This window comes from Ambystoma mexicanum, chromosome 11, assembly GCF_040938575.1.
Source record: "Ambystoma mexicanum isolate Mex_15411 chromosome 11, UKY_AmexF1_1, whole genome shotgun sequence".
NCBI classification, from domain to species: domain Eukaryota; kingdom Metazoa; phylum Chordata; class Amphibia; order Caudata; family Ambystomatidae; genus Ambystoma; species Ambystoma mexicanum.
The window spans coordinates 1373921921-1373945161 of NC_090934.1; the positions used below are offsets into that span (position 1 = coordinate 1373921921).

A 23241-nucleotide genomic window follows, 5' to 3' on the forward strand; every position below is an offset into this window, starting at 1 on the left:
CAGATGCTATCTCCTCCCATGTGATCCTCTCTCATATAGCCGCCTCCACAATCAGGCTGGGGTAGCTGCTGCCATCCCCTGGCCACATGGGATGAGGTTATCGCCGGGAGATCAGTGAGGGTTCCATTGGATTCATCACACAGTACATTAGCACATTTAAAACCACAATTAGGTAATGTTGGAGTGGATTGCAAATGCAGAGATCTACCGTGCGATACGTACAGAACAAATTGAATATAATACTCTACTCAAATTTGATAGGAGCACAAATTAGTTTATAAAATATATTTGAATAATCATGAAGAAACAATTGGTCGTATGTTTAATATCAAGACACGTGTGTGACGTGTCTGAGCTGTATTGCCTTGCTGTGGCACGCTGCTTTTCTTTAAAGGTAGCTTTTTTGGTAGCCATAACTTGGGCCGCATGGTTTGTGAAACATTAGCTCTGTTGAATTGAAACTTTTACAGTTTTACATAGAATAGAAGTTTGTAACATATATTTTCTTCTATTTGCTTATTTTTCCCCATCAATTAAACTTTTATTCCTCTTTGGGTTTTCTCCATTGCTCCCCTCCACTGATGTCAGCAGTGTGTGTGCAATGGGATGGTGGATTATGTCATTCAATATCAAAACCAATAGGATCTGCCTGGAAGTGATATGGCCAGTCAATCGTGGAACTAGTGTCACTGCAGCATTCCAGTGGAATGTTCCTCTTGGAAAGATTTGTCAGGCTGCTACCTGGAAGTTGGTGCAATGTCCGGTCTGGTCCAAGCAACTCTGCAATATATTTTCAAGTAAAGGTTTTCAAGTCCTAACCCCTCCTTACAATTGCTACTCCTTTGGAGTCTTTACAGGAAATTATATATTCAATTCTTGTTGTGAAGAATGCTTAATTTGCTGTAACACTGGTTTGGGGCAGGGCGAGAGCCCTTATATACCACCTGCAATACTTGACTTTGGTTCCCTTTATTGCCTAATCCTCGTCTAAGAAAGCACCTCTGCCTATTATTTATTTTCATTTTGTTTTGCTTATTTTTTTATTTGCAGATACTTGCAGACCTAAGAGCATCTAAAATCACCGAAACAATGAATGAGACGCAGTGTATGCACAAGAAGCATTCCTTGACACAAAAATGGCACGATTTCTATCACGCACCAATTGTTAAATTTTGGTTTAATACGGTACGTCAAAAAATGTGTAGTGTCTATTTTCTGTTTTTATTGTTGGAGATAGACTAGATAAATGGGTATATTATATATAGACAATTCTACAATTGTTGAGACCTTTTCAGTTTTTGAGTTGTCTTAAACATTAAAGTCATTGTCTTCCTATACCAAAAGTTCTTTCGAATACAAACACATTTTTCTGTTCTATGTTTTTGTCTTAAATTAATATTCCTTTGTTAGACATTTAGATGGAATATACAGCATTGATCTTATCGTAGTTCACTTTTAGAGATAAAAGAATGGGGAGTGCAGAGCTAGGCAGGTAGCAAAGAGGACATCCCCTCGGATCTTGACGGCAGGGTCTTCTTTTGAGGGTCCCCCAAGCTTCAGAACTCGCGTTCCAAGACCAGATTTATTAGGCTGAACTGGTGGTGATCCCTGGTATACCGAGGTGGAAGCTGACATCGGTCTGAGATTGAGCAAATGGGGTAGACTGCCCAGCGCACCATCCCCCACATCCCTCGACACTAGAGAGAGGAAGCAAGATGGGGCATTTTGGTGTGTGAGGCTGGCAGCGAGTGCCCTAATCAAAGTTCCTCTTTATCTAGTTAGCCAGACAGACATATTCTGTAGCCTATTGACTATGATTACATCTCACAGAGACGACGATGTCCTGGCAAGTGTAGAAGTTCTTTTTCTTGGGGGTGAGGAAACACTTGCAGTGAGAGTGCATGAGCAAAGGTTCAGCAAATACATGCAAGAATAATGCAGGATTAAATGTTCCCCGCCTTAGGGTTGAGGAAACACTTGCAGGAATAGTGTGGTCTTTGGAACTTACCTGAATTTGCAAAATTATTGCGAATCTACCACCTGTGGGTAAAGGTTTGAGAAGAACAATTGGGGTCAATAAAGCCAAGTTTAAGAAAAGGTATCAAATAGGAGTTGTTTTACAAGCATGGCCTTAATAGATGAATGGTTGAGATTGAGTACCAGCAATGCACACTGCACTGTTTTATGAAACTGCCATTAGTGTAGGCAGTTAGAAAAAGGTATAGTCCATGGATATGTGGTACTAAAAGGCACCATAAAAGAGTGAATGTTGTGGTTTATTTATTTATGTATTGATGACTTATACGGCACCAGTTGTGACTGTAATCACTTTGTGGCACCCTAAGGACGGGGATAGAGGAACATATCTTTGCAGACTTCGAATTTTAAGAATCCAAAGGCAGCAAATAAATACAGCATAAGGCAAAGTGCAGAGTAAAAAAGGTGCAATCCTGACTGCCTCAGTGAGGGGAAGGCAAACAATTTCTACGTACCAAAACAGATGAAAGGCCAGAAATTGGAGGGTGCGCCAGAAGGTTTTGGGCAAAAGTCCTAAGGGCCAAAGGCTTTTGAGAAGAGTCTTGAGGCCTTCCCACAAATATAGGTGCTTTTCTTTCCTACAGAGATTGTTCCAGACACTATCCCAGCACCGAAGGTCCTGCTACTGAGCTTCTTTGTCCTGGGTTACCACATGGCCAGTGATCTGGAAGAGACAAATCTTAAGAGCCTGGAAGCATAGTATTTGGATGCTTTGCTCTGGAGTTAACCTGGACATGTGACCCACTTGAGAAGTGACTGCAAGGGATTAACTGAGTATCACCAATTGATGAATATTTTAAACATGTCCCATCAGTGGTTACGTGTTGGAGAAAAGTACAATCACCAAATATTGTTTGAGAAAGGTACTCTCAGTGACTAATAATGCAAAAGGTTGTAATGTGTCTATGATTATAAGAACAATGTCCTCAGACTTTGTAAGTAAAGTGCTGCTTTTCCCTCACTGCACACTTTTATAAAACTGAATGCACCATACGAGGTCTGCCAACAATGCATTTAATGAGGGGATTTATCTTATTTTCATGGGTGCGTGTACCCCAATGCAAATAAAGGAAACTTTGTATGTGTCATAGGCCTTGACTTCTGCCTGTGGCATAATGTGGTGCCTGAGTGCAAAAAACATATTCTTTCAATGCGTTTTTTGCACCAGGACAAACTCCAGTTGTGGAGAAGTATGGTTGAGTGGCACATTCTTTAATTGGCAAGCTGTTTAAGGGATCTTATAAACTGCAGGATGGCAGGCAGACAGTATTATCTGCATTGATAACCTTGAGGCCTGGGTCTATTCCAGATTCTTTGGAATAAAGTTCAATTTCAAGAAAGTTTAATTCAGTAGCAAAGTTCCACTTAATGTAGGATACCAAGTCTGTTCCATTCAATAGTTATATCCTTTTGCTGAACAAAGTAACTTTCTCACTTCCAAAGGTTTCTTCACAGTTCAATTATTCACACTTCTACAATCCTGTGCTTGTTAAATCATAAGTCTTTTCCTTCAAACGTCCGTTCAGAGATCAAATACAAAGATTATTTTCTCCAGAGGCCAATTACGTGCTAGCACATCATACTTCTTCTTTATAGGAAATGTTTTCAGTCAGGATGGCTCATTCAAAAGAAACACTCTAGTCATGATAGTTCAACAATCACTTTAGGTAATGCAAACGTTCATGATATATGATATGATAGTGTATTTATATAGCGCCTATACACAATTTGTTTCAAAGCGCTTCAAGGCAAGGGAGGGAACAAGGGAAAATACAATGACATTCTTACAGGCCATGAACAGTAAGGATGTGAAATTAACTATCATACTCGGCCTGACAACATTTCAGATAGTGCAAGAGCTAAGACATTGATGAGGAGGGGAGGGGGAGGGGGAGAGTGGGGAGGAAATGGAGACAGGCGACTACCGTACCAAGCCTGACGACATTGCAGATAGTGCTGGGGGTGGGGTGAGGATAAAAAACAATTAAGGGGAGGGGACAATGAGGTTGCTGTCATACTCGGTCCAGGGACAATTATGATAGAGTAAGTCCATAGAAAAAAGTAACGGGAGGACATAGGAAAAGGGAGAGGAGGAGAGAACAGAGAGTAAGCAGTCAAAAAGAGTGGAGAAGCAAGAGGGGAGAGTGAATACAATTGCAGAAGTCAGTAGTAACGTATAATGTTGCAAGCCAGGATACAAGATGGAGATGGGAACAGCATGATTCAGGGCCACAAAGGAGTACAAGATGCAAAGAAAGTTCAGCATGAGAGTTGAGAAAGGGTGACGCACCATGAAACAATGAAGTCCATAAAAGTCAAATCCAGTATTGGCCTCAAGATGGTGATGGTGAAATGTTTATACTCCCTTGTACTGTAATTTTCTGCTCTACTCCCCCGTTTGTCATTAAATGGTATATTGTTTGGATCCCTTTAGTTTAGTTCAGTTTATTTATCGAGCGCACCCAACGCTGATGTAACTGGGCGCTTGCACTTAAACAATGGTTACAGAGACAAATCAGCAAAGAGAGAAAAAAACAAAGAGCTGTTGACTAATGTTACATATCAGGCCAACATAAAAGGGGTAGAGCGAGAACACGGTGCAAAGAGATACAAGACGTACCAAAATTACGGAAGGAAACAATCAGTACAGGTAAGCAGAGATGATCCTAGGTCTGGTTATGACGCCCCGCAGGAGCTCAGTATACAGGACCTCAAATTGCAGATAGAAAACACAAACGGTACAGACAAACAGACCTGGCTAGGATTCTGCCGATTTTAGCTTTTCTGGCCAAAAAGCCATTCTTTTACTCCGTTTCTGAAGGACCAGAAGGAGGGTTGGGCTCGAAGTGCATTAGAGAGGGAGTTCCACAGCTTAGTGGCTAGCAACGGAAAGCTGGACCCACCAGCTTGTTGAAGTTTGTACTTGGGAATGTTGAGGCAGTGTGAGTAGTTTGTTCTGGTAGGTCTGGTGGATTGGTTACTGATGAATTTGTCGACCAGGTATTTTGGTGCTGTGTTGGTCAGACATTTGTGGGTGACTGCTGTGCAAAATTCTTTCACGCACTGGGAGCCAGTGTGTGTCTCATCTGATTGCTGATACATGGTTAGTTTGCAGGATATTTAAGGCTGATCTGAGTGCGTTATTCTGAAGCACTTGTAATTTGTTTAGTTTTCGTACATTGGATCTAAGACATAGAGTGTTACAATAGTCGATCTTGGAGAGGATCAAAGCTCTGGCTAAAGTATTGCAGCTTTGAGTAGAGAGATAGGGTTTGCATGCATTAATCAGTTTGGTGGTATAGGGTGTAGCTGAGGAATTGGCGTTGACTTGCCTAGTGAAGGAGAGGGTGGAATCTAAGTAGATACCAAGGGTTTTGACCTCGCTAGAAACTTTGTTGATGTTGCCATCAATGTTGAAGGATTTGAAGAGTTTGTCTAACTTTTGAAGACGAGGTTGAGAGCCTATGATAAGAAGCTCAGTCTTATCATTATTAAGACATAGGCCATGGGCGGCCATCCATGCCTGCATGTGGAGCTAGCTTTCATTAAGCAATTTAGAGTCTTTGTCATAGCAGCCCGTGAGAGTGATGAGGACTTGGGTGTCATCTGCATAGTTAGTGTAGGTGACACCCAGCCCATCGAGGTCGTCAAAGAGGAGCTTCGTAAATATGTTTATAGGGTAGGCGAGACGCAGGAGCCCTGGCAGACTCCCCAAGATATTGGTACAGGTTCAGCAGATGCAGAGGGAGTAAAAATCCTCATGGTTCTATTTGCTAGAAAGGATTAAATCCAGTTGGCAGCGTTATGGGAAAAGTAGGCTGCTGTAGGTAGATGATTGGAGAGGATATGGTGGTCCACAAGATCAGAAGCTGCGGAAAGGTCAAACAGCAGGAGTATGGCAAGATTTCCTTTGTCTTTTGACTCATCCATTTGGATTTTAAGATCAAGGAGGGCAGTTTCAGTACAATGTCTTGGTCTAAAAACGGATTGATGTAAGCCTAAGAGATTGTTATAATCTAAATGTTTTTGTATTTGAAGGTAAGAAGCTCTATCAATGATTTCAAGAGGAACAGCACTGTGGTTATGGGTCTATAATTGGTTGGAGTGTTTGGGTCTAGGTTGGGAGGCATGACCCAAGCCTCCTTGAGATTATCTGGGACTTTGCATGTTTCAAAGGATGTATTGATCAAGGTTGTAATGAATGGCGCAAGATCCTTAGTTCCTTCTTTTATAGCCACAGCTGGGTAGATGTCTCCCTGGCATTTTATTTATTTATTTCCATTTATAAAGCGCACAACTGCGCTCGGGCATTGTGGCGTTGTTACAGCATATTCACTTGGGGGCAGGCAAAAACATGGGTACAGCTCTTAGATACAAGTTCATTACAGCTTAGAACAATATTCATGTTCCGTGGTTACAGTGGAACAGTAGAGTGGGTACAGATTAATTGAATAGAATGGTTTTCAGTGCCTTTCTGAATGCTATGAGGAAGGTTTCTTTTCTGAGTCTAGGTGGTAGCGAGTTCCATGATTTTGGTGCTAGCACTTCAAAGCTAACACCCCCGACTTTGGCTCTGTTGAAGGCAGGAATTGTAAGTTGGTGAGAGTATAGGTCACGCTTAGGTCTGAGTGATTGTACTAGATGTATTTGTTCAGCTAAGTAGGGGGGTGCTGATTGGGATAGACAGTTGTGTGTGATTGTGAGTGCCTTGAACAGAATACATTCTTTGATAGGGAGCCAGTGAGCATCTTGTCTGGCCTGAGAGATATGCTCTCTCCTGAGAATACTGAGAGCCACTCTGAGAGCATTATTTTGCGTGATCTGTAGTCTGTTAATGTCTTTGGCGGATGTACCTAGCAGGAGGACATTGCAATAGTGCAGTTTTGCGCCATTGGTAGCTCTAGCAATATTGAGACCGTTTTTGGAGGAGAGGTGGGGTTTTACAGCATTGATTTTAGTGGTGAGGGCTGCTGATGACGAGATATAACTAACTTGTCTATTCATAGATAGGGTGGAATCCAGAAAAACTCATACTGCAGCAGAGACTGTGATGATAGTGTTCTCTATGCTGAAGTTACTGTATTTGCTGTCTACATTTTTTAGGGATTCCTTGGGGCCTACCAGTAGGATTTCCGTTTTATCCCCATTAAGACAAAGGCCATTGGCCGCCATCCAGGCCTGGATGATTGCATATGTCAACTGTAAGGTTTTGAGGTCTTGCTCATAGTCACCAGACAGTGGGAGAATAATTTGTGTTTCATCGGCATAATTGGTGAATGTTATGCCGAAATCTTCTAGGTCATTGAATAATGGTAGGGTGAAGAGGTTATAGAGGGTACGGGAGGTGCATGAACCTTGTGGTACCCCACAGCTAATGGGGGATGGAGTGGCAGATGCCTGGTCTGAGAAGACCCTCATGGCTCGGCCCTCCAGGAAGGAAGTTATCCAAGTGGTGGCTTCTTGGGAGAAGTGGGCGGAGTCTGTGAGGTGTTTCCCTAGGATTTTGTGGTCAACCAAGTCGAATGCTCCTAACAGGTTGAGGAGCAAGAGGAGCACAGACTTATCCTTATCCAAGTTACCTAGAAGCTGATTTTTTTAAGTCTAGCAGGGCTGACTCTGTGCCGTGCCGAGGGCGAAAACCAGATTGCCTCTTGCCCAAGATGTTGGGCATTTCCAGGTAGGACTGGATCTGTAAGTAGGCAGCCTTGTCAAGAATTTTCAGCAGGAATGGCACAGTGGTAATTGGTCTGAAATTGTTAGGGGAATCAGAGTCCAGTGTGGGCTTTAACAGTGGCTGGATCCATGCTTCCTTAAGCGAGGGATGGTACCATGCCAGAGGTGAATGAAGCATTAATAAAGACTGTGATGAAGAGTGCTGGTGCTGCAGCACAGTCTTTTATTATGTTTGCAGGGCAAATATCGCCCTTATACAATGATGGTTTTATGTGCTTCATGATTAGTCGGACCTCAGGAATGTTTACTTCTCGGAAGGGAAAGGGAGTGAGGGGTATTGAGTCAGGGGAGGTAGGTGTAGCTGGCTCAACGCCAATGTGTGCTGGGGGCACAGACTTGGGCAGATTGTTGAGGTTAGCCTTAATCTGGATGGCTTCAAACTGGTTATGATGTCGTCTACTTCTTTAGCTGTGACTGAGGAGAATTGGAATGGGTGACACCGTGCAGGCTTAGGGTGTTGAAATTGGTGTTTAGAGTTAGACTTGGGTTTTTTATCTCAATTTTGGATTGTAAAAGAGCTATTTTGTCCAATAGGGCTTTTTGGATATTTGTGCACCAGTGGTGTCTTTAGTGCATGCTTCTGTAGGTGGAATAGGGGTCTCCAATTCCCTTAGGATTCTAAACCATACTTTTGAGCCTGATTTAGCATTTTGAATTCTGGCGTTGCAGGTTTCTCTTTTGGTATTTTGTATGGCTGCTTTGTAAATGTTAGCGGCAGTTAAGAACTTTTCCTTGTTCAGGACAGTAGGTGTTCTTTTCCAAACAGCTTCTGCATTTCTTTTGGAGCTGCGTAGTGCTCTTAAGTCTCAATTGAACCACTTGTTAAGGTGGGCTGTTGGTTTTGCTTTTCTAAGTTTTAATGGGGCAATTTTGTTTAGAGCTTGGAGCAAGGTGAGATTATACAAATCCACCAGGAGGGTCTGGTCCTTGCCAAAGCTATTAGTAGGAGTGATAATAGGTTGAAGTAATGGCATTAAATTATCCGTAGTGATGTTACGATTGTTTCTAGTCAAGGTCTGCAGGGCAAGAGTAGTGATGGAGGAGGGTCCAGAGCTGCCTTGTATGGTATAGGAGATGCAATGGTGGTCTGACCACGCGCACAGAGTTAGTAAGGATCGTGGTAGTACAGTTTAGGGCAGCCAACCAATCCAGGGTTCTTCCCTTATTGTGTGTAGGGCTACTGATGCAGTGTTCAAAGCCAAGCTGAGAGATGGCATTCTCCAGTGCTATAGCATTGGTGTCCTTTACATCGTGGATCCCTAAGTTAAAGTCTCCTAACAATACAATTTGGGAGTTTGGTTTGGTGTTGCATGTGAGGAGGAAAGTGATGTCTTCCTCAAAGGAGGATAATAGACCCGAGGGTCGGTATATAAGGTGTAGCAGCAAAGTGCGAGAGGCTGCTGTCAATGGGATTTTGACTCAGAGGAGTTCACCAATGGGAAGGGTTCTTTGGTTAATTCTCTGAGGCCAAGTTGAGTTTAGCTATGAAGGCCACTCCTCCACCTCTGCCTGTATCTGTCAGCCCTGATAATGGTGTAGTTCTCTGGGAGGGCTAGGGATAGAGGTGACCCTGCGGCAGTGTGTAACCACGTTTCAGTTATTGCTAGGAAGTCAAGTTGGTTATCTGAAATGAAGTCTGAAACGTCCAAGGTGTGAGCAATATGAGACCTTGCATTAATGAGTGCTCCTTTAATGGTTGGTGCGTCAAGAGTGGGTGATGCGGCGGCTACTGTTCTAGTTCCCTGCGGTGACAGATTTAAGATGGAGTGGCTGGGCACGAGGTAATGTTCATAAACAGTGGTGCTGATGTGTTTGCGCTTAGTGAAGGATAATGAGAGCCTGTTGAACAACTTAGTGCGGATGAGGCACGATCCTAGTCTCGAGTTCCTGATAAGTGGACAGGGTAAGATATGTGTAGGAGGGTATGCGTAAAGGTAGATCAATTGTGCAGGAGTGAAAGGGCAATAGGTAGGAGCATTGTCAGTGGTAATGGTATTAGTAATAGGCCACGGTAAGTTCGGCTTGAGTAAGGGCAGGGACCTAGTAGGTGTAATGGTGTTGAATAGTGGGAGGAGAGTAGCCATAGTGAGGGTTACTTTGCGTAAAGTAGCCATGTGTATCAGCTGCGGTGGCTGGCTGGATTAGTAGTGCACCTTCAAGTTCTAAAAATACAGTTCATACAAAAGAAATAGTATAAAAGTATTATGAACTGCTAATACTTTTATACTTTTTCGTTTGTATGAACTGTATTTTTAGAACTTGAAGGTAAAAATGCTGAATACAAGTATGTCTTGACAGAGTGACTGAGTTCATTAAAGCAAGGTGGTGGAATTGACACTTGCCTGCTGGGGATAACTACTATTTTTTTCCTTTCCTGGTTTACTTGCATGCCAGGATAAAACTCCTACTACTATTACTACAATTTGTACTGTGCGATCAGGCTTGTTCCAAACTCCCCACACTATATCAAAAGGAATATGTGAACCAACAACTGCTTCGCTGGCCAGCCTTTTAACTTCTAAGACAATTGGCTTACATCTTATTGCAAATGTATATTTCACAAACTGACAATGATTCTCTTGTTGAAATGTTTGCCATAGGCAATGCAGGTTACAGTTCACTCTCGCTTGACTTTGCTCCTGCGGTCTTTGCCTACTACTTATGCAACCTTTTGGCTGATGGCAATGTGGGTTACAACTTTCTTCCTCTCAACATCCCTTTCTAGTAGTATTAAATCCAAATTGCCTTGAAACCACTTTTCTGTTAGCTTGACAATGTAGGTCTTAAGTATCTCCTAATTGGTATTCCTGGATAGGAGAGTGGAGCCCATTTGTTTAATTTATCAGCTTTCTTTTTATTTGGCAATATGGGTTACAATGTCCTCCTTTTTGAAACCCCGCTTTAAGAGAGTTGTTTCTACTTTGCCTTCTTATCACTAAACTTTGGCTTCGGCAATGTGGTTTACATTGTTCCCCTTTTCAGAATCACTCAGTAGGAGAGCAATGCCCAATTTTCCTTTCTTCAATTGTTCGGTATTCAAAATAACAGTTCTTACCTAGCAGTCTCCCTTGGATTAACCGTTTCAGGCCAACTCATTGGTTTATCCTGGTGTCTCCTTCTGATTCGCTGGTTAACCTCCTGTAGGACTTCCTCAGACTTTGACCCCTCTGATCCCTCTTCCACCACTCACGCTGACCTCTGATGGAGCTTCTGCAGCTTTGTGTACTTCCCGGTATAGATCAGTTACCGGAGCAGTTCACGGCATGTAGAGAGCCTCTCTCTCACAGGCTGGCTGGCTTCATTACTGCTTCCTGCGGCGAATCCTCTGCATATATCAGGAGTCCCAACATTTGCTTCTGCATAACCTCCTGCTGCCACCACAACGGCAGTTTCTGCTTCTCCATGCTGCTTCTTGCTCTTACACACCTGAAGGATCTTTAAATGTTTAAAGGTTCCACTCAGGTGTTGATTATTATAACAACTAGACCTCTCACGATGATTTAGTAACTTCGGGCCCCTTTTTTTTTTTTTTTTTTATTGTATTTGGTTAAAAACCTTTACAAAAAAATTTTTTTTCATACAAAACAGAATTCTCACAGTTCATTTTCCCATTTTGACCATAAATCACATACATTATATATGCTACCTAAGCAAAAAGAATTTGTGCATAGCTAAACAACATTACTACATGCATCACATACCATATAAGTATTTACAGCTCATCTTATATCATTTATATCCTTTAGCTCAGATTCAATAATTATTAAAACAGATAGCAATCTTAATATGAATTTAGTACTATCACCAAGCATGCATCGCTGCCATAGTACTTCACGCGATAGATTTGAGTTAGAGATCATGTAGTTCCCAAACTTCGATAGTCTCAAAACTTCAAAATGTTCACAGTAGATAACTAGATGTTTAAGAGACTCGAGAGAAAACATATCCTTACAGAAACGGCAAAAACCATTGTTAGATTATTTATCAGAGGTGCCCCATTTGCACAATCGTTCATTAGTGTGAAATACATTCAGTTTGAACCGTAAATAAATATTACGACCCATAGCAGAAGGGAACTGTGAAATATAGCCAGCTCTATCTCCCAATTTTCTTCTGAATTGGGCAAACTCGTAGTATAAACGGTAGGACCCAATTCTATCAGCCTGACAGCTCCAGTAATAGCGATACAACTTTTGTTTACAACTAGGTAAACCTAGTATTAAGTCATCTTTCAGGATGCCCAAGAGAGCCATTAGATAGTTCATTTTTTCCGCATATCGGGTCAGAGATTTCATACAACCCATATGAAGAAATTCATTAAGGTCTTCATACAGTGAATTACCAGGGGGATCCAGGATTTTTGTATAGTTATTCAGGAGTCTCCAGTTCCGTTTGGCAGATATAGGGAGGATACCTAGTTCATGACGAACAATATCATTTGGGACTGATGCCGGAAGCCCCAAAACGCTTTTCCAGATCCCACCTTGAAGTGTGTCTAGGATGTCGTCTATCTCATATATACACATGTCTAATATATAAAGTAGCGATGGTTCGACTTTAAGGAGGTAGAATTGGATGACAGGTAAAAGAGAAAGGCCACAGTATTTACCCATGATTATTTTCATCTGTGAAATTAGAGGTTTAGATTTCTCACATATTTTCTTTTTCCACCAGATTTTTGAGTAGGCATTCGATAAAGGATACCCTAGATATTTAATTTCATGTGTAATGGTGACCCGAGTATTTTCCATGAGCCAAGTGTATGGGCAACTCTTTTTATAACCATCCCTAAAGATGATAATTCGGGATTTGTGGTGATTGATTCTCAAGTTATGAGTATTTGCATAACAGATGAAAGCATTTAGTTTATGCTGGAGACCAAATGGTGTTCTATCTAAAATAAGAATGTCATCAGCAAAACCAATATAGTTCAGTCTTGTGCTACCAATTAAGATTGGATAGATGACTTCTTTTGTCCAACATTCCTCTATATCACAAGTATACAGATTAAACAGTACGGCAGCCAGAGTACAACCTTGTTTCAATCCAATTTTAGATGGAATTTTGTCAGTTAACATACCTTCTTTATTAAGGCGCACTCTGTAGGTTGTGTCTGTATGGAGAAGCCGTATTAATGCAATCAGATAAGCCGGCAAACCCAACACCTCCATCTTCCGCCACAGGTGCTCCCTTAGCACGGTATCGAATGCTGAACTCAGATCGAGAGCTGCCATATAGACAGCACCTGTGTTGTTATGTTTGGAGTTCCACTCGATGTGAGATATCAGTAAAGCATTAAGAGAGCATCCCATGTTCTGACGAAAACCAGTTTGAAATTTTGACAGGATGGCATTGGTTCTCATATAGACTTGCATTTCTTCAAGGATCAGTTGGGAGAATACCTTAGAGGATGCGTCAGTTAGCGCAATCGGGCGAAAGTTACCAGGGTCATTAATAGGGCCTTTTTTATATATGGGGATGACAGTAGCTGAGCACCATGAACTAGGAATTGCTTGGGAAGAAAATATCACATCAAATTTGTTTTTCAAAATGATAGCCCACAAGAGGATATCCGATCGAAAAAGACAAGCAGGGATGCCATCAGGTCCCATAGCCCTAGAAGGATTTAGTTTCTTAATTGCACGTGTTACATCTTCAATGCTCCAAGGGGAGCGAGTAGGTATTGTATTTTGAATTACAGTTTTAGAGTTGTTGTGGAATACTAAAGGTAACTCGTATTTCAGCCTAATGTAGTTTGCCCACTGATCCGCTGAGATGGCATTTTCTTTCAACCCCACATTATCGCCGTTAATCAGTCTCAATAAGGACCATATTTTGCGTGTATCGTTTTTCAAAATATGATACATCATGTTCTGGTTATCTTTCACATAAAGTTGTGTTTTTAGATTTTTGACAGCAGTTTTATGTGTAGCAAGGATTGCCCTTTTATGAGAGTAGTATTGTGTTGATTCCAGAGATAACCTAGATAGATGTCGTAGTTTAAAATTCCTGAGCTTCTTTAATTTAAAGATCTCAATATCAAATTTATGTACATGATGTTTTACATCCAGAGCCGATTTTCTTTGTTTTACTATTTGTGATAAATGGAATTCAATCCTCTTTGAGATAAATTGATCTATACATAAAGAGTCACTCTCAATCACTAATGGATTCAGATCAAGGTCATCTCTGAGTCGCTCTGATAGCTGATGACATACAAAAGGGTTCCACCTCACAGATATGCCCGCTCTGTCATTCTCAACCATTTGTAGAGAACGATTTGAAGTCAATCCCCAACCTTCGATTTTTAGATTTATCAATATCGCATTATGGTCACTAAAGCCCAAGTTTAAAACATTTACAGTGTCAATTTCCAGACAAAGATTAGATGATTTAAAAAAATGATCAATATGTGAGTGATGTCCTCCCCTAGACCATGTATATGTGAGATCCATCATTCCAGTGGGAATTATCTGAATATCCCAATTAAGAAAGAACTCCACCCATTTTCTCCCATTCATAGCCGATGTAGTATCTGTATGGGATTGCTGGCCCGGGCCTATATTGTGGATTAAACAGGAGGAATTAAAATCACCCCCCACCACCAAACCAACCTCCTCATGATGTATGAAGATACCTTCTAAGATGGAATCAAGAATATCGATGATATTATTAAGCATTATTAGCTTTCTATTCCAATAGATGCACATAAAAATGATATGTTGATCCTGTGGAGATACAGGGAATAGTTCTATAACTAATACATTAGGATCTTTATAAACCAGTCTGGTTGGGGATTTACAGGCGTTATTTACTAAAATGGCTAGGCCCCCTGAGGGCCGACCCTTGTTCCCTCGAGTAGCAGGTTGTGAGTAACAGACAAAACCTTCGACAGATAATTGAGATACATACATGGTTTCCTGTAGTAAAACTATAGCAGGGGTCTTATCGCTCTCGCATGAACCCCACCATCTATTAAAGTTAGCAAGCCCACAACAATTCCAAGACAAACATACAAATGATTGTTGATGATATGCCGGGCTAGGGAGATGGATTCGTCGCTGTTAATTGCGAGGCTGAATGTATGCCCGACAATGCAGCAGCCATTGCTATTATCTGTCGGACCAGATCACCACTAATTTGTTGTGGCAATGATTGCATCATTTTCTGGTCAATTGTGGATGTTAGTACCAGTGGCTTATCCAAAAAGACCCTCGCATCTTCATCAGATTGAATCAAAAAAGGGGTTAAACCAATGGAAACAAAGTTTTCCTTCTGTTCCCAGATAAGTTTCATAATCAATCTTGAATATAGGCCACAGGTCATCCTGTTGTTATTTTTATCTGCAGGTCTTACCCAGTCTATATCAACTGATCTCAGAGTTCGCAGGCAAGGTATTGTGTGAAAAGCTTTTAGCAGGGAAGAGCGGTTCAAGTTTTGTTTAACATTAACATTCGGATCACTCTCCCAGCCAAGTATGTATGGAGGTTCACGTATGGACTCAAATTCATTATGAACCGTCTTATGATTGTTAATAGGAGAACCTACCATTTTAGGGTTTATCATTTCCGTCAATGTCAGATTAGTATTTTCATTAGATGACTTGACTATGGGAGGTGGAATATTGGACCCCGGATCAACTATAGGGTCCTCCTTAGGTTCCTGGGATCGCAACAAGTCCCCACCTAATACACCCAACATCCAGGGTTCGTCGGAAGAACAATGGTGTGAAGTTTCCAGTTTAGCCGATTGTATCTTAGAGTCCCTAGATACGGTGACATTAGTTTTCACTTTGCTAGAAGAAGTTTGTTTCTTACTTATAGGATAGAATTGAGAAAGGGACATTTGTGATCCCCCACTTATGGTTTCCGGGGGATTAGAACAAGATGGATTAGATTGGCAATCAATCGGCTCCTCATTCATATGTACATTAACCTTTTTTTTTTTTTTTATTATTATTTATTTTCCCCTCCTTATTTTTCTCATTGTTCTTATCAGGGGGATTGATATCTAATAATACCCTTGATTCATCATTCAGCTGAGAAAGATTAATCATCTCCTCATTCTCAAAGGTGACTGGTATTACATTAGATTTCTCAACTTGTACAATCCTTGCCTGTTTTTTTATTAAGGCTAACGCTTTGGCTTTCCTTTTTTGGGCCCTTCCCGCCAGTCGCTTTTCCCTCCGGGTTAGGACTGTTATAGGCTTAGGGATCAGATCACCCACAATAGGGTCAGACATTTTCACCATACCTATCCGGGAACAATCTCCCGCAAGATCAATTAAGTCCGTCAGATGAGAGGGACTATCAGAACCATATGATTTGTTTGTATCATCTATCAATTGATCAACGGGAGTATCTGTAATCTCTATAGACTTTGTTCATTTTGTCTAGGTGCTGCTCAATTTTTTGAACTGTCGTAAAAACTTTGTGCAGATCATCCACAATTACATCGGTCTGCGTACAGATCGAATTATGTGATTGAGTCTTTAGTGTAGCCGCATATGAACGCTTTATCTGTGAAGGATTGTTGAAAATACCATCAAACTGTGTGGCACTATCTACCATATCCTTTTTCTTATATTGTCTATCCGAAAGAGCTGCTACAGCATCACATGTAAACAGGAGGCCTTCAATTCTATTAGTTTTGTTGGATAGTTCAGTAATTGCTTCTCTCATAATTCCCATTTCATAATGAGAGCGCTCATGTCCCTTGTCCAGTAAATTTAAAATTCTCGCAAGAACTGGGAAGTCTGAACTCAGTGATGGTGCATCTAGGATGATGCTCGCAGATTGAGCATCATTATTGGAAGCATCTTTGTCTTTTCCATTAAGGCTCGACTGGAATTCTTGAATATCCAAATTCATTCGATCATTAATTGCTAATTGGGCACTAATGGCCTTTGGGGAGCTCACCATAGGTTTGTTGGGAGATGCGTGGGACTCAAAGTCCATTTCCCAGGGCAATTTTACATTCTCATCACATATAGGATCAAGATTTCTTTCAGAAGGTATCATGCCTTTAGTACTCAACATAAAAACATCTTCTCTCCCCACTAGTTTCTGGTTAGCGGGCGTAGAAGGACCTAAAGATAGGCAGATGCGCTTACTTAACTCTGCTTCAATAATGGGGCCCATCATAGAACAATCCACAACATTCTCTTTGTAAGGATTATCGTAGACACTATCGGATCCCATATCATTTCTCTGTATTGATTCAGTTAAGATAGTATCATTGGGAGCACTATTATTCAAATCCTTTAGCTTGAATTTGGTGTTTCTAACAGAGATATCAGCAGAGATCTCAGCATCACTACCTACACAGTGAATCATAGCTACGGCATCAAATTTGGAAGCAATACCTATTTCTTTAAAGACCATCGCTTTCTTATCAGCTGACATATTATCACTGTCCACTCCCACAGATGTCATATTATCGGGGTGGACCAGTGCGGCTGCACTCTCAACCAGAATATCTTGGCTCACCGGTTGAGAAGATGATTGGGACAGAGGCTCAGTGAGTTTCCGTCCGCTTCGCAAACCATTCACCATGCTGCTATATACAAGAAAAGAGATGGTCTACGCTAAAATATGGCCAAAACTCCTATCGTGAGCGCAACCAATTCACAACCCAATAGGGAATCGACACTTACTAAATTAGATGCAGAAAGGACATATACAAAGGCTACAGATCATTAATATATTACCACCCTTACCACCCAGCCAAACAGCTCAACAGCACTTGCAGTGCACTTCCGGGGTGCGCGCGCAGGTGCGCGTGCACCCGGGTTATGAGCACGGCAGGGAGGGACGGGCGGATGGGTGGGAGGGGGCGTGTCTCGCTCACAAAGGATCTACGTAGAAGAAAAAAGAAAAGGAAAAAAGAATACGTAAGTACCTAAAAGGCACTCGTTTTAACATCAAAGTTAGACACAGTAGCACAGTAGCACAGTAACACCCTAAAGGAAGTCCAAACACAAAGCCCAATATCCAAGGCAGCAAGTCCAAAGTTAAGTTGTATTATGAGTATTTACTCTGGTATTTGGAGTCCGACAGCCTGTTTCGCCGCGCTACGGCAGTGTTGTTTCCTCTTGAGCATGGGCGCCTTCCCAGCATAAGGAGAGACAGGAACACACCAGCAGGTCCCACAGCTCAACAGCACTTGCAGTGCACTTCCGGGGTGCGCGCGCGGGTGCGCGTGCACCCGGGTTATGAGCACGGCAGGGAGGGACGGGCGGATGGGTGGGAGGGGGCGTGTCTCGCTCACAAAGGATCTTATCCTGGAACCATCGAAGAAGCGATGAATCTGCAAACTTCGCTCTTGTGTATTTCTTGGAAGCATCAAAATAAAGCTAGTCTTTCATGGTAAGTGTCGAATGTTCTCGGGCCCCTTTATCTCGTCTCAGTAATAAGAGCATTATGGGACTTGAAGTACCAGTTCCCAATTCTTCTTTTCTTAACTAATAACTAATACATTCCGATTAGGTGATCGCGAGGATTTACAGCTAAGGGAGGGTTCTAAAGGAGTCAATGCTTTTACCTTGAACTTAAGATTTAAATATGAAGTAGAATCAGAACTACTGAAAGTTATAACATTAGCTTCCTGACTCCTTGGTATACAATTTTTCTGTTTGTTACAAAGATCTTCATACTTTCTGGGAGAGGCAGTTTCACAGTGACAACATGCCATTAATTATTTAGACATTAGGGAAAGGAAATCTCATGCTTGGAAGAGAATATTTAGGCTTTAGGGAAATCTTGTGCGTCCCTCCTAATGGAGCCACCAATTTCTCTTGACAGCCGTCTCCTCCCATGCAATCCTCCCTCTTGATACCACCCCTAGGGTTAGGATCATGTGGTGGCTGCCTTTTCCTGGCCAAAAGGGAGGAGACTTTAGGCTGGGATTTTGTGATGCCTCTGCAGGATTCATGACAGGTTGCTTTTGGTCTCGAGCAGAAGGGTTGTGACCTAACAGTATAGACACAATAGTTGTGTCAATGTCTTTAAATCTTCAATCATTTACATCTTCATGCAATTGTATCAACTGAATTTGCATCTATGTGTTTGATTCTTTTTTTCCCCAGCCTTTTTAGTTTGACACTGATTAGGAAGCAAAATCAATGCAAATGCAGTAGATGCAAATACATAAAGATTTAAATGCAGCAAATGTAATGCATGTCACTGTTTAGCTAAAAACGATGTTGCTTTTCTGTTTCTCTGCAAGGTGTACTGTAGTGATCTTAATTTTAATTTAGTTGAAAGAGCCTTTTTTTGTGCCAACATCAGAACACAGGATGCTCAAGTCTTCAGACACAGCATTCCCAGTATGGTGGCAATATGTCATTTCTAGAAATCGACATTGTTGAATGTTGCAGGCATATGGCTCTGAAAGTTGCCCCATGTGAAATGTGGACAGTGTAGCCTTTCATTCTTTCGAGGTCACTTACATAAGTATCATGGTAATATTACACGTCGAGAGTTATTAACCGTCATATACCACTAAAACTTGTAGGACTGGGTCTAGGCAAGTTACAGGTGAAGCATGCAGCCATTCATCCTTCTGAAGTTTCTCAGATGAGTACCATAAAGGTTTGAAATATTATAACAGGTAGAGTTAATGCCTGGCATGTATGGCTAAAAGGGCATAAGGGCACAAATACAAACTAGTCACATGTCCAGCATACATCCATGACCCTTCTGAGTTCACTTATAGGCGTACCATTGCGGTTTGCAATGTTACTTTAAGGGAAGTTCACAGCATTGTCATGTGTTATCCTTGTTGTGTGAGGCGGGGCTAGGGAGGGGGGCACAACAAGGGATGGGAGAAGTGGGATAGGAAGTCCCCAGTGAATAAAGTGAATGGAGTTGAGACCGGACGTGTTTCGTGTGTGGGGCCTCCCTTTGTTATTGCGCCAGTGCATGCCTGCTCCATTACCAGAGCCCTGCAGTGTCTCTGGCATGACATTGGCGACAAAGGACCTGAATCCACCGCACCGGTGGAAAAGGAAAGACGCAAACCGCCACTGGGAGTGCAGCGGCTCGGGAGAACAGCCGTGCTGCCTGCTTCCCAGCTATACAGGCCTGCAGCAGTGATTAGTATGGTGAAAGCGGATTCGATTATGTGGGACACTGCAATCCATCAGAAGGCAGCAATCACAAAGCCCAGAGTCTGGCGGTGGCAACTGTGCTGGATGTCTTCCCAGCACTCTGCAGGAATATAAGAGCTGTTACACCCCCGGAGGGGTGGGGCATCAATTTATGAAGGTGACACAAGGGGAAGCCTGCTGGGGAGAGGCACGCTGTGAGTCGTGTCCTACGCCAGCCGCAGTCTTAACGTCCACAGAACAGAAGTGTTTGCAACCAGAAAAGGAGAGTTTGGCCATATTATGGTCCTGTGAGTATTTTCATCCCTTCTTGTTTGGAAAAGCATTCACAATCGTCACTGACCACAAGGCACTCCTCACCATCTATGGCAACCCCAAATCCATATTGCCCCCACGCATAGCGAGGTGGGGACTCTGCCTTCAGGACTACAAATGTACCATCTGCCCCCGGCTGGGGAAAGACAAGAACCCTGCTGACTACTTTTCTCACCACCCCACATGGCTTGCCCAGCCAGAACATGCCATTGGTGATATGCATACCTACACTGCATCATTCACCAGATGAAGCCATTCCCCATGACCTGGCAGACTCTTCAACAAGAATTGCAGCTGACAAGGCACTTGCCATCATTGCTTACTGCTGTGCCACTCGAAGCAAGATGAAACATGCTAGAGACATGGCAAAACACCTTGAACCTGCCTCCCAGGCTGTTGTCAGGGCACTGATTCTGGTGCTGGAAGCACTTGGTCATGGAAGACCAGATCGTTATGAAGGTTTGCAAGATTGTGCTACCTAAGTCCCTGCAGGTAGTGGATTTAGCTCATGAATCTGGCCTGGGGTGGTGGGTCTCTACAAAACAGCTGCTTAGGCAGAAGATATGGTTCCCAGGCCTGGACATCATGGTGGATGACATGCTGAAACAGTGGCCCATATGCTGTGTGGTGGGCCCTGACCCCAGAAGTCATCTGCTACAGATGTCCTAATTGCCGGTGGGTGTATGGGAGGAACTGGTGATTGATTCCTTTGTGCTGATCAGAGATGGTTCAAGTGCTCGTCATAATGGATGTCCCTGAATCTCAGCTCATCTCCTCCACAGCTGCAACAGTGGCCATACCAGCACTGGACTGCATAATCAAGGCATTCAGCATCCCCCAAACTGTCAAATCTGACAACAGTTCACCATTTACCAGTTTGGACGTGGCGAACTATGAACAGTATATGGGGTTTAAAAATCTGGCCCCAGGCCAACGGCATGGTCGATTGGTTCATGGGCAAACTCAAGAGGGTGCTGCAAGTGGCACATGTGTCAAGGAAACCTTTTGAGCAGATCCTCTATCAACTGCTGAGAGACTACAGACACACACCTCACAGCACCATGGGCGAATGCCCAGCTGACCTCATGTTTGGCAAGCGAGTGAGGACTCGCGTCCCGTAGGGGCCCGATCTGGAAAAGGCAGCGGCCTCGGACCGACTGCTGTAAGACAGAGACACACTAGAGAAGAGAAAAAAGCAGGAGGTGGCTTATGCCAAGAGGGGTGCAAGAGAAAAAACTCTTGCCATAGGAGACAAGATGGTGGTGCGACAAGCTTAAGTGAGAAAAGAGGACCCCAGGTTCACCACAGGGATCCCCAGTCATTGAGATAGAGGGTACCATGATCACAGTGACAAACAATGAAGGAAGAACATTTCCCATTTTAGAAAATGCTAAGGGAAGAATGATGAAAGTGATATCTCCCCACTTCAGTGCTCATCTGAGGACTCTGAAGGCTCATACCTAGGGGACGGGGAGGCGTCTGATGGAGATGGGGAAAATCCAGAGCCTACCCCGCCTGGACGAGATCCGGTCCTACCGAGGGAAGGGCAGCCTGTCCGGACCAAGTTCAAGCCCATAAGACTCATTGAGGACAAGAGGGGAGGTGTTCTGTTATCAGCCTTGTTGTGTGAGGTGGGGCTAGGGAGGGGGGCATGACCAGGGATATGACGTGTGGGACAGGAAGTCCCCAGTGAATAAAGTTAATGGAGTTGAGACCGGATGTGTTTCCCGTGTGGGCCTCCCTTTGTTATTGTGCCACTGCATGCTTGCTCCATTACCGGAGCTCTGCAGTGCCTCTGGCACGCCGACAGGCATGCTTTTAACCTGAAGTGATGATTGGCCCGTGTGAGAGTCGGTCATCTCACTGTTTACAGAATCTCCTGTGAGCATTCAGCTTTTGAATCGAAAACCTATATTTTTAACATTTTCTGAAGGTTCCTCAAACTCCAAATACCCTGGAAATGTTCAAAGTTCAGCCAAGTAAGTTCCCCCAGGTCTAGTCCTGACAAGAGAATATAACTGCCTGGATTTCAAACGTATAGGCTGTTCTTCGAATAACCCATGGGAATGCAGAGTCATAAGGTAAAAGTTTCAGAGAAAGCATCCTGGTTACCTTGCAGGATTAGTATTCAGACCCTTATTCATGGAAGGTCAGACCAGCCGTTCCTGCTGGGACCCGCTAAGGGACCTTGGAATATGGCGGTAGGGGCTTAATGGCACCGCCATCCTTAACGGTGCCGTTAAGCCCCTACCGCCATACTCGTAATGACCCCCAATGTGTCTAAACTTTATTTCAATGCAAGTAAAAACTTTCATGTAATAACCACAGCAGAAATGTGCGAGATCCATCCACAAATAATAGTCCGAATACTTATCCTGCAAGATAACCAGGATGCTTTCTCTGAAACTTCCCCTTCAAGAGGTATTGGGTTTGCCTCTTCCAGCCTGTGACCTTGCAGAAACAGATCGATTCCAAGAGAACTAAACACAGAGCTTAGCACAGGAGTGTTCACTACCTAGAACCCATTATCTTACTCATAAGGTAAAAGATCTATTTAAATTGGTTCAAGAAACTCAATGTGTGCCACTGTTGCTTGCAGACGATAGGTGATTTGTGTGACAAGTGGTAAACAAACACGCCGGAAGCATCTATATTCAGCCAAATGGTTGCTCAACAGGAATACTGCTTCCTCAGTCTATGAAAGACCGAATGCAGGCCTAAGTAATAACCTCCTGTTTAGAATTATGTGCACCATTGTTTCCCATCGTAATCTGTTTCATTCTGGAAATTTAAGTGGAATTATTTAATTGCTTGGGTTGTGAGAACACTGCATGTTGTCAGTTTCCACAAGCACGGGAGGAGGAACCAAGGCTGCATATCTTGATCAGCAATAACTGCAACGGAGTGTGAGGTCATCATATTCATCATCTGCAAGGAACGGCCAGACTAGGCAAAAATGTCTTGGGCAGATTATTGTATGCTTTCTTCTCATCAGAAAGACTTTGTTTTCAAAAGCTTTACCTAATGCCTTGCAGAAACTTCCTTCCAAA

The 23241-nt window shown here is 42.8% G+C and overlaps 1 protein-coding gene across 1 annotated transcript in view; it reads left to right on the forward strand.

Moving 5' to 3' along the window:
* The window catches only part of LOC138504450 (transient receptor potential cation channel subfamily M member 7-like), a 1624316-nt gene that overhangs the window by 779510 nt on the left and 821565 nt on the right, over positions 1 to 23241 (forward strand). Inside the window, exon 19 of the mRNA XM_069624957.1 lies at positions 1051 to 1185. Coding sequence (XP_069481058.1) covers positions 1051 to 1185 — 135 coding nt within the window. The remainder of the gene's footprint in view (positions 1 to 1050; positions 1186 to 23241) is intronic.